Source organism: Puntigrus tetrazona, chromosome 16 (genome assembly GCF_018831695.1).
Source record: "Puntigrus tetrazona isolate hp1 chromosome 16, ASM1883169v1, whole genome shotgun sequence".
Lineage (NCBI taxonomy): Eukaryota > Metazoa > Chordata > Actinopteri > Cypriniformes > Cyprinidae > Puntigrus > Puntigrus tetrazona.
The window spans coordinates 22,427,070-22,446,287 of NC_056714.1; the positions used below are offsets into that span (position 1 = coordinate 22,427,070).

Sequence of the window (19,218 nt, forward strand, 5' to 3'; positions counted from 1 at the left end):
TCATTCGAAAGGGAATGACAGCTGTATCAAATTCTTGTCTAATCTTTCCCTGCGGTCCCTGAGGATTCGTCGACTCTGCATTGATCTTTCAACTATTATGACACTTTTAAGTCCTCAGTCTTTTTAATGGTGGCGTCTGGCACATTAAGTTGACCAATCAGCTTTAAGTAATCTCAGCTCTTCCTGGAGACGCCAGCCGAAGCCGGGAGGGTGCCGTCTCATTGTGACGCTTCGAGAAGCATATCCAAAAAAAAAAAAAAGACAAGTGTGATTTCTGTCATCCTCCGTTTCAGAGAGATGTCCTCTCTATCTCTCTGTTTCCGCCTGTAAGCTACTAACATTTAGGTTTGGGACTCTGCAAACTTATAATACCTCCGCCGCACATCTGTTTCTCACAGCTCCTGTCTCTCACCCGGAGAGTTTGTTGGTAATCCCCACGAGTAAAGTTCAGAGCGAGCTGACAGGACTAAAAAATAGATAAATAAGGATTTTCATTTTTCACTCTGTAATGGAAAATTGCACATAACATTTCTCACTCAGCATTTATCCTTAATAGCAGCTGCAAATCCATATCCCCTAATTTCACAAAATCACTTCATTGCAGAGAAAAGAGCATTTTGTGCAGGTAGGAAACACAGTTTGTTAAAGCTTTTCTTACTCCTTTCTGTCTCCTTTCGCCGCTCATGACAGAGAAATCGATATAAAACATTTTAAATGCACTTTAAATAACAGCTTCTATCAAATTGCATTTTTTTTCCCAAGATAATCACTGTCATATTTCATTCAGCTCTGGCTGATTTTAAAGAAACACATAGAGGCAACAAAAGGTGGAAAGTACAGCAAAAATAAGCCAACGGAGCTTCAGTGAACCTCATCGCAAGTGAACTCAGAAACTTCTATCAGTCAGTAGAGAAAGTGAGTAATGTCTTGCATTAAGTTTGTTGTTTATACTTGGCCGGAAGCAGTGAAATAACCCTATTAAATCAAGTAGTCGCCCTGCCATTAATCTCAATGCAGCTGACTAGTTCCTCAAAGCTAATGGGGTTTAGAATTTGCATCAGGCAAGTTTACCCACAAAGCTTTGCCTAAGAGGATTTTAGTCCATACAGAAGGCTTATTGTCACACTTGTTCATGGACGTGGATTAAATATACTAGGACTAGCGCAGTGTGCTAACTCCAAACTGCCTCCCATTTCTGATGGATGCTACTGGCTAGTAGTAAGTAGAAAATGACCTTCACAAATGTGCTGGTAGTTGTGGGGCGGTTAAAGATCAGGGGACGGTCGCACCAAAGCCCTTAAGCTGAGAAAACCTTATTATCACTAAAGGTTTTCTTAACCTAAGGAGTTTGTTGCAACTGACTGCAAGCTAATCGTTTTCTATTGCCATTCTGCCCTTGAGAGAAGCATTTAACCCCAGGCTATTCGGATGAGAACTATTTCTCCGGTAAGTGTACTATAAATTGCTTTAGATTAAAAAAAAAAAATCAAATCAAAACAGCATTGACTACTCGAATAGTGGAAAAAAACACTATTAAAATACTATTAAAATACATAAAACTCTGTGCTGTCAATCGATTACAAATTTTAAAACGCATTAATCACAGTCATGGAATTTAAAGGAACACTCCACTTTTTTTTGCTCACTCTCCAACTGAGTTTTACTTTTTTTTTTAATCCATTCAGCCGATCTCTGGGTCTGACGATAGCATTTTTAGCATAATTTAGCATAGATCATTGAATACAATTTGACATCATGTTCAAAAATGACCAAATGACCAAAAACGACCAAATTGCGACTTTTAATTTCTCAACCATCTTAGTAAATAATATAACAAAAAAATGGTCAAGTTTTAAATAGGAAAATATTAAACTCTTAGCCATTTTTGAACGTGATGCTACTGGTCTAATTGGATTCAGTGATCTATGCTAAGCTATGCTAAATGCGCTATAGCCAATATTAAAAAAATATTAATGCGTTAAATGTTTTCAATTAATCGCACGCGTTAACGCGTTAACATTGACAGCCCTAATAAAAATACATAAAATAAATTTCAATTAATTCAATATGTTACTAGCCATTGCTTTATAATTATTTGAGAAATATACTTTATAATTATTTGAGAAATATACTTGAAAATTAAAATGTATTCATTTATTTTAAAAAGTTATTTATTTTTAAATACAAGTAACAACAATAGTAGTAGTAATAATAATAATAATAATAATAATAATTAAATTAAATAATGCCAATCAGCATTGTGATTTCAAATTAAATTTACATACAATAATAGCACAATTTACTGGCGTGAATTTATTAACACCTTTCATGTAATTAAACTAACATTAAATGAATTAATGATGACAGAACAACATGCATTAAATCAGATGTTCAGTGCTAGGTCTGATGTTTAGCACTCTTAAATATTCTCTCACTCTCTCTGTGCCTCTGTCGGATTTCTTTCTTTTCATCTTTGCAGTGTCTCATCATGGTGAATACCAGCTCAGTGTTGTCAACTTAGCTTTTTCATTTGAATAAGCCTCTTTCTGCAGGAACCTGTCTGCTCTGTTTCACTGAGGCTAAATCAGCTTTAGCAGCTAAATATAAAAATGTTTCCTGAGCATTAATTCTTTAATATTTATCAGCGAAAAAAGGTGCTTGAAATTCAACTTCAGCCCTGCTAGCAGTTTAGAGAGAGAACTACAAGCCGCACATAAGCTTCGATGCCTCAGTTGATCCTGAAAACTCAACCAGAGTTGGATGTGTGTACATGACTCGTGCTGGAAGACTTTACTAATAATATTTAAAAGAAAAATTCAGGCTCTCCTGAAGACATGACGAGTGAAAAGACGAATAAGAATAAAGAAAAAGGAAGCTGAGAGCAACGTGTTTAATGTTGAGATAAAAACACTGAACATTAGGTTTGAATTACCTAACACAGAGTGCTTGTGATTGGCTCTGCTAGGGATCCGCTAAAGTTTACTGAAAGTTAAACTAATACATGTATTTTTTTCCATAACTGAATTAAACTTTAAGTGAATTAATATAAAATATAAATTAAATATAAATTAATGAAAATTATATATATATATATATATATATATATTTTATTATTTTTGGCAAAAAAATAAAATAAGTTAAATTGCACTAAAATAAAAATATTAAGCCTAAATAATAATATAATAATACTAATAATAATGATATAATCATTCTTAAAATAATACAACTAAATTAAAGATGACAAAAGAAAATATGAAAATAACCTAATTCAAAACCATTTTTATTGTGATGTTTTTTACAGGTTTTTGGACTCTATTGGTCAGAAAGTGATGTTCTGATGAACAAAAAGTGATTTTTAAGTGCATTTTTACTTTGAGAGCAAAGTTTTAAAATAAATAAATAATTAAATGATAAATAAAAAAATTGTTGTCATGAATAGAGCTGAAATTAATTAATTATCAATAAATAAATTATAAATAAATATGTAATTATAAATAAATATTAATAATATATAAATAATGTAAATAAAATGATATAAAAAGAAAATGCAAAATTTTGTTTTGTCAACTGGGAAAGTTACTAAACCTAAAATGGAAACAAAAAGAACTTGCAGCTCAATATAAATATAAATAAAACTAAAATAAAAAAAGTCAAAAGCACGTTAAAATACTAAAACTAAAATTAAAACTGCCAATACAAATGAAAGCAAATGGAGAATACAGTATTAATAAATGCTATAATATAGGGCTTGTCGAGTCATTTAGCATAAAGCAATAAACAGTTCTTTCAAAAGTTCTGGTAACATCAAATAATAAACAATGAGCCAAGTGATTCGTAAACCACCTCCGAAAGCTTGACTGTCTCTTCCCATAATGCCTTCTTCCTCTGAACCAGTCAACATTTCCAAAGGCATCAAGCTAAGCCAGGAGCAGCAGTGATGGAAGAGAGACATTAAAGGCTTCTAAGGATAAGCAGAGGTAAATTATGCCCTCCTCCCCCTGCCCTTCCCAGCATGCCTGTGGTGGGTGGCTGGGTCTGTTATGTCCCTTCTTTCCGTGACGGTGCCTGGCTGCACGGTTTGACTGCAGCCCACACTGCTGCTTCAGTGGAGGGTATGGTGTCCACCCACACAGGTGCAGGCCGACCCACTAATCCGCCGCTCAGCGGTCATTCTCAGACATGATAAGGGTCAAACTGAGACTTGGCCCGGCCGTGCAGTTCTATGCTGAGGAGAACCCAGGGAAGTGTGCTGGCTCCGCGCCCTTCTGCCACATTCAAATAAAGGCAGCCCACGTGAGGTTGGACTCAGACTGTGGGTTTTATGTGGGCTGTGCATGTGAGTGAACATTCGAAAAATACACACCGATGCACAGATGAATGAAAGAGCCTTGGTAATAGAACTGGGAGTCCTTTTTATGCTATGAAAAATGGCGTATAATAAAAAACCCTTGGAAAAATATCAATTTTTATAACGTTTGAATTCTTGGTTTACACTGTGCATATATATAGCGCTTGTTTGTCAGGGTCTGCAGTTAATCTGCATCATAAACCAAACTGTTCTGTTTCTATGGCAGCAATGAAGTTCCAAGAAGTAATTTCCTCACAGATTTTAGAACATTTCTTAGAAATTCAAAACACGAGGGCTGTAAACAAGTCAGTGAGGGGCTATAGTGAGATGCCCTGTTGTTTGCAAACTGAGGCCTTTGAGGCCAAATATCCATTTCTTATTCAATTCCGGTTCTTTTTTGTGCAGTACTGAATGATTTTCAGGTGTGTCACAACAGATTTACGATCAAAATTCAATCCCCTCATTTTTGTCTGTGCACAAAATATGGCCATGTTTTGTGCCTTTTATAAAAAAGAACACTGTTTCTAAGATTAAAAAGACAAGTCACATTTGTATGGCAAAATATATTTACATTTTTTTTTAAGCTAAAACCGTATGCATAAAGATTTAATGTAATCAATAATAATCATGAAAAACCAAGCTTACAATACAGTGTATAGACTGATGTTTACATTATATACACACACACACACACACACACACACACACACACACACACACAAAGAAGCTAATTTGAGGCCACACAATGGGATTGATCTCTTGTTTTATTTCTAGTCTAGTTAGATTTTGTTCTGCCAAATGTGCCCATAAAGACAGAAAACCCTTTAAAAACCTGCATGGAAGAGCAAAACAGCTTCAAAAATTGACTTAATAGAGCTCTTCAGATTGTAGTCCTATAAAACCAGGAAGAAAGTAAGTAATTTCAGGCTATGCATTTTTTATATAGGTTGATCAGTCAAATAAGGTCTATGTCATTCCTTAAGCATAAATTCTACACTTCAAGCATGAATTCTCTAGTTTCAGCATTTTTTGGAAGTTGCAAAAATCGACACTGTCATTTGAAATTTAGGGTCGGCAAGATTGTTTATTTTGTATTTATTTTTTAAATGTTTTTGACGATGGATAGCCACTGACTACAGACTATGATATTTTGACATACTGTAAAATATCATTTATTAATGTTACGCAAAGCTGAATTTTCCTCATCCATTACTCCAGACTTCAGTGTCATATGATCCATCAGAAATCATCAGTGTTGGAAACAAAAAAATCGATTGTTTAGCAGACCATAATGGATTATATAATAACTAACAAACTGGTAAGATTTCGAAACCTTTTAGTTTATGGTCGCTAGATCATGTCGCTGCATTCTTCAGACCAACGCAGCAGACAGTGCTCCCTGTTTGTTTTCTTTATATTATAACACACAGAATTGTGTTGTTATTATATACATACAAATAAAAGTAGACCCTTTACAGATTCGATTGATGTATTGCTCTTATCTGTACGGTCAAACCTGAATGTGTAATTTCTTATCGGCCTCATCAGGAGAAGATGACTTAAAACGCATATATATGCGTTTGCCCAACCCAGGGGATTAAATCAATATCTTTTATCGCTTAAATTATTTTCTGTGGTAACATTTTGTGTAATACGTGCTTCGCGTCGGGCTGCTGATAAGCCTGTCGGGCTTTATTCTGCGATAACAACCTGCTGGATGTACATTATCCCTTACTTTATGTATATATACCGCAGTATAAGACAAAATACCGTAACTTCGGTTTTGATCAAAAATGAGTTATTGATATTTTTGGGATATTCCAAACATCCTTTATCACGTGCATACGTATCTTGAGTCAATCTGGTTGTTTTTCCGAGAAAATAACGGGTCGTCTTAACCGTAACTTCAAAAGCCCGAAGAAAACAAGGAAGAACACCATGTAACACCAGTTACAACTTTTTTTTTTTACTTTGTTGAAATGATCAAGATGAGTTATGGTGTTCTGCCTTTGTTTTACTATGAGTCAAAATGAAGTTATGGTGCCGACTTGGGGTTATTCGGTGTTCTGCCTTTGTTTCATACATGTATCTAAACATGTACTCTGTATAATAAATCATTGCAAAAAACTAGATACCTTGGCAGCAATACGTAATCGTGAATAACCTTTAAAGACTTTTTACATTGTTGTTATTTCATGCATGCGAGTGGACGCGGTGTCATGACAGCGTGCATGTGTAGCATGATCAGTCATAAAATCAATACTAACAGTTTTAGTTAGAGACTTACGTTCCAGAGACAATTTTTCCTGTTTTATACAACAAAAATAATACCACTTAAATTCCAATTTTATTTTTGCATCTCTGAGCAACATAAGAGTGTTTCTTTTCTGAATGAATCAACCGTTTAAATTATTTGGTTTAATCGCAATGACTCACTTATTTACATTGACTTACTACCACCTCCAATTTCACTTTCACAGTATCTTTTATGATTTAAATAATCTTTATTATCAGTAGGCCTATTCAAAAGATAATGAACAATTTTAGAAAAAATGGCTTTATAAAAGTAAAAACTGATAATGTAAAAAATCTGTTAAAGCTTATTGGAAAAGATACATTTCTGTCAGTGTGAACTGACCACTGCACAGAATTAGTATTGGTGTTAATGTAATGATTTTGTAAATGGTGATCAGCAACTGAATATTTATAGTATGGAAGTTACTGTCTTTTTCCTTGGTATGACTTTTTTCAAGTTTGTGCTACTAAAACATCTAATTACCAAATTTACACTGTCATACTTGTAATTTATTTGTCTATATATGTGTGTTTTTATTTGTGTGTGTATTTTTACTTTTTTGAGGATTCTCTGATGAATAAAAAGTTAGAAAGTACATTTAAAATAAATAAAAAAAAAGATTTAAAACTTTGTATTTCTATACATACTGCACAAGTAAAGTGACAGTTCACTAAACAAACAGAAAAATTTCAGCCATCAAAAATCATGTTGTATCTAGACATTCGCTAACATGAGATAAGAGGTACTTCAGGGATCCAGGTACCACTGGGGTCTGAAAATGTGTGAAGACTCTTCCGTTTCTTGTTAAACCTGCTAACAAACTGGAATTGAAATGCTTCTGCCATATTATAATGCATAATGGTCTCAACATTAAAACGCAGTACTGGTCTGTTTTCATGCGGTTGAGGGTTAATTTTAAGCAATTGGTGACTCAATGAGTTGGGGCCGCTCTCAAATTGCTCTCAATTTCACCAACTCAGAGCAGAAGGATAAGCTAGCTCACACTGCTGACATGCATATTGAAGAATCTCTTTCACCCAAATGAGTCTGTAAACAAGATGTGAGGGCAGCACTAGCAACACAACTCGCAGGAATAAGTGTCAAGCAGCAGTTATTGCGTTATTTAGAGCACCATAAAGCACAGGGCTATTGATTTGAGAGGAAAGCGACTCCCCGGTTAGTTCTGTCATTGCTGAATCGTTAAACTGATATATTATGCACTATGCTCTTCCCTCTGCCACCCTGTCTGTTTCAAACCACATCAGTCCAGCACATTTTCAATAATCCTTTGCTCCTTTTAATCCTTTGCACTTTTGCTTTTGTAAAGGATCTCACTAGTGGCCACCCAAGTTTGTCACATTTTTTACTTTTTCTATCAGGAAGTCCAGGAGCCAGTTACAAAGCAAAGTGTTAAGCCCCAGCTGAACCAGTTTGTAGATGAGCTGTTGTGGGATGATTGTGTTAGATGCTGAACTGAAGACTATGAACAGCATCAGACAGATGAACAGACAGAGTCTTTTTGTCCAATGTGTGAGTGCTGAGTGGCATTGGCATCAACAGTTGAGAGGTTGGACTGATATGCGAATTGAAAGGGTTCCAGAGTGGGGGGGAGGGCAGACTTGATATGATGCATGACTAGCCATTCAAAGCACTTCATGAGAATAGGGGTAAGTGCAACTGGACACTAATCACTGAAACAGGATGTAGATGACTTCTTCGGGACTGAAATGATGGTGACAGCTTTGAGGCATGTGGGGACAACCGCCTGACTAAGCGAGGTGTTGAAAACGTCTGTGAAGACATTGGTGAGTTCCGCTGCACAGTCTCTCAAAACACGCCCAGGAATGTTGTCAGGACCCCGGAGCTTTGTGTGCGTTGACCCTGCTGTAGGTTCTTCTCACGCTGTTTGGGGATAGCATCATAACCTGGCCGTCGAGAGGAGGTGGAGTCTTCTGTGCTGTGGTGCTTTAGACTGCCTCAAAGTGAGCAATGAAGGTGTTCAGCTCATTCAGCAGCGAGATGGAGCTGTCACAGGTCTGCGGTGGGGGCTTGTAGTCTGTTATGGTCTGGATCCCCAGTCACAGGCTTCAAGTATCTCTGCTGTCGCTGAAACAATGGGATAACCTTCTGGAGTACTGTCTCTTAGCCTCTCTGATGCCGCTGGACAGGTTGGCCCAAGCTGTCTTAAGGACCTCCTGATTTCTAGACCTAAAGGCAGCGTTCCAATCATTTAGGAGTCTGTAGACCTCTCCTGACAGCCATGGCATCTGTTTGGTCTGGACAGTGATGGACTTTGTGACTGTTACATCATCGATTCACTTGGTGATGTAGGATGTAACAGTCTCTATGTACTCCTGGAGGTCTGTGGGTGTTGTTTCCCCTTGTTGGAAAGTCTATGTTGGTCTATTTTAGGGAACACACTCTTTAAGTCTGCATTGTTGAAAGCCAAGATTAGTAAAAGCATCTGGGTGGGCTGTCTGCTGCTTACTGATGTTCTGGTACAGATCATTTAGTGCCTCACTTCTGTTGTTGTTGTTTCTAGGAGGAATATACACAGCAACAAGCAGTAAAGCTGTATATTTCTTCTAAAGGTAGAATGGCGGCTACATAAAAATCATGAACTCCACCATAGATGACCAGTGTTTGCAAACCACAACAGCATCGTGGAACCACGTGTTGTTAATGTAAACACAAAGCCCACCACCACAGGTCTTACCTCCCTTGCCGAAAACTCTGTCAGCTCAAAAGCATGTTAGTGAGTCGATCTGAAAGTCACAGTCCGGTATGCTGTGTTTGAGCCATGTTTGCGTGAACACAAAAATCCTCTGTATTGAGCATAGTAGTCTGATATAGTCTGGTTTATTGTCCAAAGAGCGAACATTCGCCAATACGATGGTGGGGATAGCTGGCTTGTGTTGGTTATCCGCTAGGGTTGTCTCGCAGCTCTTCAGCTAATGCAGAGTTTAACTCTAAAATTGTGGTTCTGCCAAAATTCAGTAAAATCTTGCAACTGTATGCATGTTTTAGAGCAGGTAGAAGCAAAGGAATATGAACAAAAACACTGCGACTTACAATATATAAAACACAAAGACACCATTTTGTTGGAAGCGAGAGAAGCCGCAGCACGTGTACGCACCACCATCTTGGAAGGTATCGGAGGTGCTTGTTGTCCCGAACACACACACATTATCATTTACACTAAATTTTATGTTTAAAGTTTTAATTTAGTGTCTAAAATGTTTGAGTGATCGGATGTCAAAATGTTTTGGACTAGCTTACACCTGTATTTAACTGTGTCTGCTTACCTGAACATCTACCTGAAATGGATTTTTCTGTCAGGTTTAAGCAGGGTCTAAGTTACGGTTTGTCACCCAACAATTTTTTAACCCTAATTTTTCATTAAAAGTTGCACTGTGAACAGCTTGGGGTTATAAGGAGACGCAGAAAGAAATAATCACAAACTGTACAGGGCATGAAATAAAAACAAGTCTCACCAGAACCGAATGGCCCGTGTTTACATAGATTCAGAGCTGTTAATTCTCTATAAATCTATGCAGCTTTTGGAGCCAGTCCCTAGCACACAATCTGGCAGGCTCTCCTGAGCTTATAGTCTGTAATGGCACTGAACCAAACAGCACAGCTTAGGGTGGACCCCCCTTCTCCCTACTTCTTTCTCTAAAAACCATAGGGTCTGCAAACATGATTTGGTACACATTGCTACACGGGTCTCTTAAAGCAGTTATCCAGTCAACCTGAAAAATAAAACACATGCTTAACCGGGAATTGAGCGTTGAGCAAAAAAAAAAAAAAAAAAAGAAAAGAAAAAAAAGAAATAACTAAACAGCTCCCCTAATAATGTAACTGACTGACTCTCAAGTCAGGATCACAAAAGAAGATATTTAGAATTTTTGTTACATTTCTGTTTTTTTTCTATACAGTGAAAGTCTGTAGAATCCAACATTGTTTGAGCCCTAGTATTATTTAATGTATTTTTTCTTTTTCTTCTTATTGCAAAAAAAAGCCTGTTTGCACAAAGAATAAAATAAATAAACAAACAAATAAATAAATAAAAATAAGTGTCTACACCAATGCATGACAACGCTCTGTTTATTAGTGTGAACTGCAGTTCTGTCATCTGCTGCTTCCAATGTTAAGGCTCTTGAAAGTCTGATAGATTCTGATTTTCAATGTTTATGTTTTCTAACAACTTCAAAATTCTCAGATAGTGATTTCCCTGATTCTGATTCCCTGATATATATATATATATATATATATATATATATATATATATATATATATATATATATATATATATATATATATAAACAAAACTTATCAAAACTAAAATTAATAAACAAATATATTAGTGTAGTCAAACGATTAATCACGATTAATCACATCTGAAAATAAGAGGTTGATTACAAAATAAAATATGTATGTATATATATTTTATTATATATTTATATATATATATATATATATACACACACACATATACATATAAATACATGTTACAGTTTCCAAATATATACTGTATGTGTGTGCATTTATATATACAGTACATAAATATACATAGTACACACACATATGTAAACATTTTATTCATTCTTAATTGCTTAACAGCACTTATATAGTTACATTATACAGTAGACACACACACACACACACATATATATGAAAATATCAAAATAACAAATGTATGAAAGAACTTTATACAAGTATGTAACAGCATGCCATTTTTTGGGTGAAAGAGGGACCAAGTGATGCAGAAATAAGAACAACCACCTAGAAACCACTTAGAACTTCATAGCAACCACATAACATGGCAGCAGCTTCTGCACAGAAAGCCATCCATTACAGTTTTTTTTTTCTGAAATTAAGCAAAAATCTAGCATTTAATTTAGAAAGGGCATAAATGAGATAGTTGTAGGTCAAAACAGAAGCGACGGAATATTGAAACCTCTACATCAATTAGTACTTAAGAGTTCTCCATTTGTGAACAGTGCATATGGCAATGCGTGTTTGAGTTGAGTGATTTTTTTTTTTGTGACAAAATCTCTCAACTGTTCTTATTTGCTCAAGCGCTTGGTAAAAGACGAGATCTTAGCACCAAAGTTCAAACAACTTATGCTCCCCGTTTCACTCTATTTCACAAATGCGAGTTAAGAGCTACTTAATTAAAGATGCTATCTGCTTTCAGTTTCACACACGCCGCTTAAAAGGAGGTGTGTGCGTGTTGCCAGAGGAAAAGCGGGAGAGCGGAGAGGGTACGGATCGATACGAGAGGGAGTCCAGGCTGTCACTCAGCCTCGTCTCCCCGAGGGAGGCCGCGAGAGATCGAACACATAGATAAACATCTCATGGAAATGGAGTCAGTCCTCACCCAGTTTCCAACACTCTTCCTCCTCACAGATAGATGAACGAGAAAAACCAATGAACTAATGAATGAGTCAATGAACGAATAAAAGTAGATTGAGAGGATAAATGAATAACAGGAGAGTGTAATTGTCAGTTGGCCTTTCAGAGATGAATGAGGAGGTAATCCATCTAACTGATAAAATCCCACTCCCCTCAGAGAGGCTGCCCATGGGTGAAATATTAGTCTGAAGAGCTTTCACGGGATCGGCGTCTTGTGGTGAAAAATATGCCGGCTCGGGTTACACAAATGTCAGGAACTAATTAGGTAAGCAAGATTGTTTTGACACCTTTTTTTTTTCCATGATGATTTTGTCGGAAAGTTTTAAACAAAGCTGGCGACTTGCTCTAGTCTAAATTCATTCTAAATGCACAAGATACTTTTTTTTAATATAATTGTGTTATTAGCACCTCAAATGAGGGGACACGTTTTGAATTGGTATTTTAGGCCAATGTAATGTTTTTCAGTCAATCAATCAATCAATCAATCAATCAATCAATAAAAATGAAGCAAATGTTATTAAAAAAACATCTATATTGAATTACAGTATATTTTTAAATGTTTTATATACAGTATCTACCGGTCAAATATAAATTGTAATAATTAAAGTTATATGTTTTTGCAATACGTCACTTATGCTCACCAAGGCTAAATTAATGTGCTCAAAAATACAGTAAAAACAGTAATAGTATTACAACTTAAAATAACTATTGTCTACAGTGATGTAAATGTAATTTATTCTTGTTATACTAAGCTGAATTTTCAGCATCATTACTCTAGTCTTCAGTTTCACATGATCCTTCAGAATAAATGGATCAAGTAAAAACAGAGAAGTGGACTTCATTAAAACATTAACATAAAACAACATAAAAATCATAATGTTTCCAAGCATTTGACAAGTACAAAATGATACAGTAATTTGGACAAAATTAAGCATATATTATAACATCACAAAATGTTTTATGTATTTTATTGTCTTGGAAAACCTAGTAAAAATGTTTAATTATAATATGAATAACTACAATTATTATTAAAATAAAAAAAAAAAATAAATAACTTTTACACACAGATTTTAACTTGTTCCTTTAACATTTGTTTAATGTTTGTTCTGTTGATTTGTGTTGTCCCTGCAGTATTTTTTCTCATTTTTATTTTTATGTTGTTATTTTTATTACAGCCAGGGCACACCGGACATAGCTCACCTGTGGTCTTGCTCTCATTTTCTGGCTGAGACTGCAATAATAATGATAAGCAAAGTAAGAAGCAGCACTCCAGCGATTAGCAGATAACACTTCCTCCTCCTCAGCTGCCTCTGGAAGACAGAATAAAGAAGAAAAAGTCTGAGATATTACTATGAGATTAGGGATAACGATAGTTCACCCATGTCATTTTCATGTCATTCTAAATTTGATAAACTATTACGAACAAATAAAGGGATGTTTGGCGGAACGTTCATGCTGCTCATATTCAATGCGAATGGTGACCAGCGGTTTTCACACTCAATAAATAAATAAAAACATTTATAAAAGTATTTCACATAACAAAAAGCCATGCATAGATTGCCTGTAAATCTTCCTTTCCACTGAAAATCTCGAATCTCATTTCTATATTTTAATCTGCATATATTCAAATTTGGCATGTTGTGAACTGCAGTGAATACAATTATCATAATCCATCATGTGACTTCAGAAGATTTTTGGAGCTTGACAACCCCCCATTCATTTTCATTGAAGAAACATCTCCAATGTTCTGCTATGTTGTGTTCCACTGAAGAAAGAAATGCATATGAAACAACATGTGGGTGAGTGATTTATACAAAAATAACAAAAAACAATGAGCTACTATCAAGATTCCAAAAATACTAGTTAAAAGCTGAGTAGAGGGTGATAATAACTGAAAATGCATTTAGACAGCATCCAACACCATAATCCTAATAGACTAATAACAAAAGCGAGACTCATGAGTCTAATAGATTTGTACACACAAAAAAAATCTATAAAATAAATTCTTTCTCGGTTGCCCACCAAATCAATAAATCAACAGTCATTATCCGGGTGCAAACGGCCCTTCTAGGTATAAAAGGACCCGCATGGAAAAAAAGAACAAAATTACACCATAATTTTCCAAACAGGTTCCCACAACCGACGCAATACCACAATACGAAATGAAGGTGCCGCCATCAATTGACCTCTATAGGCTCTCTGCTCAATACAGAGACATGCTTTGAAAATGATTTCTCAGACAGAATTGAATTGTGGCCTAGAGTCAAGAGCTGTTGGCCAAGCATGAGAGAGCCGCATTCTCGGGTGCCTTCGAGTTCTGTCTGAACGGCGTCCGCAAAACCCATCTGGCTCTCTGACGCTCTTCGCCTCTGATAAGGCTCCGCGGTGGGAGGAAGCCCTGCTCCGTTTTGAAAAGAATTTTGGAAAACTGCCGAAAGTGTCATTTGGACATTCAACGCCTAAGACCGAAACCCCCCCGCGGATCTTTTGCTTTGTTGTGTTGAGAAATTAAGATCCAGTTTAGAAGCAACGCCACCAACAAGTGTGGGAATAATAAACAACAGTGAATGGAATTTGCTTGCTGAGTGCGTTTCAATACACATTTTTGTGACTCGGCGGGTGGCTCCGACATTTGGAAGCGTAGATTCTACGTTGTTTTGAAATGCCCTTCCTCGCTCACCATCTATTTTTTTAATTTTTTTCTTCACAAAGCCAGAAAGAGCAGCAGTCGTAGACCACAGCTAGGCTGGAGTCTTTAAATCCTGACGTGCTTCAAAGCGCGAAGAGCAATTCATCTTCTTATCTGAGACTGGAAACAGGCTTTCTATGTGGAAGTGTGCGTGTGGGGGGAGGGAGAGAGAAGGAGGCAAAAAAAAAAAAAAAAAAAAAAAACTGCTGTCGAGTAATTTTCCGTTTAAACGTTCCACTCCACAACAATTTGCATAAGCAGCCCTGCGTCTGTGATAAGAAGATTGGTAATTTTCAAAGGCTCTGTAGGGATTGGGAATTAAAAGCCTCTCTCTGCTATCTCCTCTCTTGCAGCTGGTCACCACAGATTCCCTCGCTTCTTTCTTACATTTCTCCAAAACCGCGCCTTATAAACTTTCTCTCTCTCCCTCAGTTTGCTCTATCACTCAGCATACAGTCTCTCGGCGCCGATTTTCACTCTGTGTTATCCCGGGCCTGCTCTGTCATTCAGAGAAAACAGGAAAATAAATCAGGTAAAAAGGGAACAGAAAAAGCTTTAGGTGACAATACAACTGTTGCTCCATTTCGGAGCTCGAATTTTTTCCTGATGCTGCGGTGGGGAAGCGAGGTGGAGATGGAGAGTGCACACGTTCACGGAGCGAGGAAGAGAAAGGGAAAATGACTTAAGGATAAAAAGAAAGCTGATGGAGTGAAGTGCTGGAGAGAGGAGAGAAAAGGAAAAGGAAAATGAATTTTCTCTCTCTCTGTGTACCCAATTTAGTGGAGCTGCTGTAGAAGCACTAAAACTAAAGCACCTTGATATTGAAAAAAAGTTTCGGGGTAGACCTATAAATGATTAAAGTACTGCATGAATATGCACTGATAATTTCATTAGAAGCTTTGATTTAGTTCCTAAAGTTTTTGACTTTGGTTTCAATTGTAGAGAAATGCAAATTATACAATATTACATAATACTGTATTATATACTGCCGCTCAAAAGTTGGGTTGGTCATTTTTTATTGCATTGACTTTTTTTTTTTTGGAAGACTCTCGTGCTCAGGATCGCCAAAAACACATTAAAGTAGTAATGCCACAATTTAATAGTAATGCATTTACACAATTTAAAACTTTATTATTTCAAATCTGAATTTCCAACATCATTACTCCAGTCTTGTTTTTTTTTTTTTTTTACAAGTTTTTCAATTCATAGCCTTAACCCAGCACCTAACCTAACTCCTCGCATATTGCACTAAATTGTACAATTGAGCTACATCTTAAAATACATATACACTGTACATTTCTATTCATCTAACCTAGTGGCTGAATGGGAAAACTACCTCAAAATGAAATTAATTCTTTGTCTTTTTTTCTCAGTTAGTGTGATTCCACGTTAGATTTAACATTTGGAAAACTGTACATTAGTCTGCTTGTAAATGTAACATACTTTCTGTTTCTGCTGGAGACAAACTTGTCATGTGACCACAAATGGATTTCCTGCCATGAGGGAGGGTGGAACATATCTGCTAACCTCTGAACCCAAAACTCAACTAAACTAACCCTCGTATCAGACCCCGAAGAAAGCAGCAAATTTTACTTTGAAGCATTTGAGTCACATAGGTGGACATCAAATTTTCACGAGAAACAGAATGACACTGGTTTTAAAAGAGAGAGAGAGAAAGAGAGAGAGGGGGAGAGAGTCATTTACCTTGTGTGACATGAGAAACGTCTTTATAATGTCATAATAACGCAGCACGATGATTACCCACATAATATTATTCTGCCTTTATCTCATCTGCTCAGAAAATTGAAGGTCCATAAAATAAATAATGTTTGCGCTGCCACTGCCTGGCTTGTAATCGGCTTACGCGCAATTTACATAAAAATTCTGAATCCAAGTCTTCCTGATTATGATGTTTAAAAGACACAAATAAACAGGAACTTGAGGTCCCCACTATGCAGTTTACCCTTTGGCAAACACCAGTCATGCTCTGCCTCAGGCTGATGTACACAAGTGTGTGAAAGCTCTATGGAAGAAAACGTTATACAGATGAACAAGAAAGGTTTGAAAGTTGCACCTTGATCCTGCCACCCTACATAAATCTGAGAGGATCAGCAAATTATTTTATCTCTAGACTGACAAATGTTTGAATTGCAGTTTTTGCAAAGCAGAGATTTCAGCAGCTGCTTTAAAATAATTGTTCTGGGACAGATAATGAAAAGTTTGTTGTTGATCATTTGTTGTTGATCATTTTAACTCTCATTAATAAATCATTAAGAATAATTATATACTACAGATCAGTTAGTAATAAAAAAACAGTGTCAACGTGAATTTTCACCCTAATAAACCCTAATTATTTAAAGGAATAATTAATTTAAAGAATGAAAATGAAAATTTATATTATATTATATTATGTTTAATGCTGTCAAGTGATTAATCACATCCAATAGAAATGTTTTTTTTTACATAATACATGCGTGTGTACTGTTTATATTTATTATGTACATATTAATACACAAACATACATGTTAAAAATGAGTATATTAAATATATTTATATAGAGAGAGATTATATACATATACATAAGAATACCTGCAAATATTTTCAAAATATTATGTATATAACAAAGCAATTTCATTAATCATTTTTGACAGCACTAATTATATTATAACTAACGGCTATCAGTTTTATTTAATATTACATATAATAATACAAATAATTAAATTTGTCATATGTTCTAATACATTCCTATTATTATATTATATTATATTATATTATATTATATTATATTATATTATATTATATTATATTATATTATATTATATTGTATTATTATCAGGGGATTACAGACAGAGAGAGTCTGCTGTGGCCATCACATTTATATAATATATTTTATGTTACATGATATTTATCAGCTATCAGTATCAGTTAACATCCTTAAAAGTACCACAGTATCTCCATGATTTAATCACTGTATCGTTGTACTGTATATTAGCAGCAGCGACTTTGGCAAGTTGGCCAGTTGCCACATTCCAGCTCATGGAGAATAATGCTCCTGTGCTAAACTCTCCACAACATCCCCTCATTCACATACATATTCATTCCACTTCAGCTCCAATATTACAGACAGGCCTATGTGGCAGTCATCACATCAGCTAAACTCCATTCATCACCATTACCTAAATTACACTGCATGATTGATTTGCATTGCTGTGCTTGATCACAGCATGACACAGCACTGATCAGCTGCTTTCTGCATTCATTAAACAAACCTGACAAACTTTCATCGTGAAGAGAATTACTCTTGCAAAGAATAAGTAAACTACACAACACTTTTTTTTATTATTCTTGCACTTAAACAACAAGCAATAAATCAAAACACAAAATTGTACACATTCTGGACGAAAAATGCGAGTGATGCTTCATCATTAAAAAATGTTATCAGGGCATTTTGGTTTTTAGGGTGTTCCAAGTAGTTTTTAAAGGAAACTGATTTAGTATCAAATCACAAGTAAATCCTCTGCACTGAATGGGTGCCATCAGAATAAGAATAGCTGATAAAAATTTTACAATAATCCACAAAAGCTGTGTGTTTGTACCTAAAAATCCTACCAGGTCTAATGGCATAAACATAACTGGGTGCATTTTTCAGCGAGACACGAAATACATACCAACAAGTACATATCATTGCAGTTTCCCCCCTCCTTATCACTTCAGACGTTTGTTGTATTCGTAAGTGTCCTGCGAAATGCACATCACTGGATATTCCACTATACTTCCAGTTTGAAGTATATGTTCCATTCAAAATGCAGTTCAGGCACAGAGCTCACTTCTATGATCTGGTTATCTGAGTATTGCGATAGAGCATGAACGTTTAGTGACAGATCACGGATATTTGAATTCCGAACCAACAGCAATACATACCTATATCAACGTAATAAAAATGTGCCTGTGTTTTTTAAGCGAAAGCCAGCAGACATTTCTCTTTGAAACACGCAGTAAGGCACATAAAAATTGCGTGGCACAAAAAAGTGCACAGAAGTACGTGTCTTTATTCAAGTTGTAACAAAATCCCAAAATATGATGTTTTTCATTTCGGGACTCAAAGTTCAAAAGTCATTTCATCTGATTTAGGGGAGAAATATGCACAAATAAAGAAAAAAACAGTCATATTTTGTCCAGAAGCGACAATTTAGAATAATGCATTAATAATAGATGATTTTTTTGCATTACTTATGGATTATTGTGATGTTTTTAGCAGCTGATTTATACTCTCATTCCTGATGGCACCCATTCACTGCAGGGGATCTAGGTTGTTGCCAAGCCAATATAGGTTATATTAGTCTCCAAATATGACTCAGATCCTTCCTTCACTCAATGAAATATTTTGCTCATTTTATTGTCTACAGGGGAAAAAAAAGTAACAGCAGTAACTCTCCTCAATAAACTGCATGATTTGAGGTATCATCA

At 35.7% G+C, this 19,218-nt stretch overlaps 1 protein-coding gene across 2 annotated transcripts in view; it reads right to left on the reverse strand.

The window, feature by feature from the left end:
• The window catches only part of tsnare1 (T-SNARE Domain Containing 1), a 103,881-nt gene that overhangs the window by 7,200 nt on the left and 77,463 nt on the right, over positions 1-19,218 (reverse strand). Inside the window, exon 11 of one of the 2 annotated variants that reach the window (XM_043262107.1) lies at positions 13,263-13,372. The exons of the other annotated variant lie outside the window; for it this stretch is intronic. Within the exon in view, the coding sequence (XP_043118042.1) occupies positions 13,277-13,372 (96 nt within the window). The 3' untranslated portion in view covers positions 13,263-13,276. The remainder of the gene's footprint in view (positions 1-13,262; positions 13,373-19,218) is intronic. 2 annotated transcript variants of the gene reach the window in all.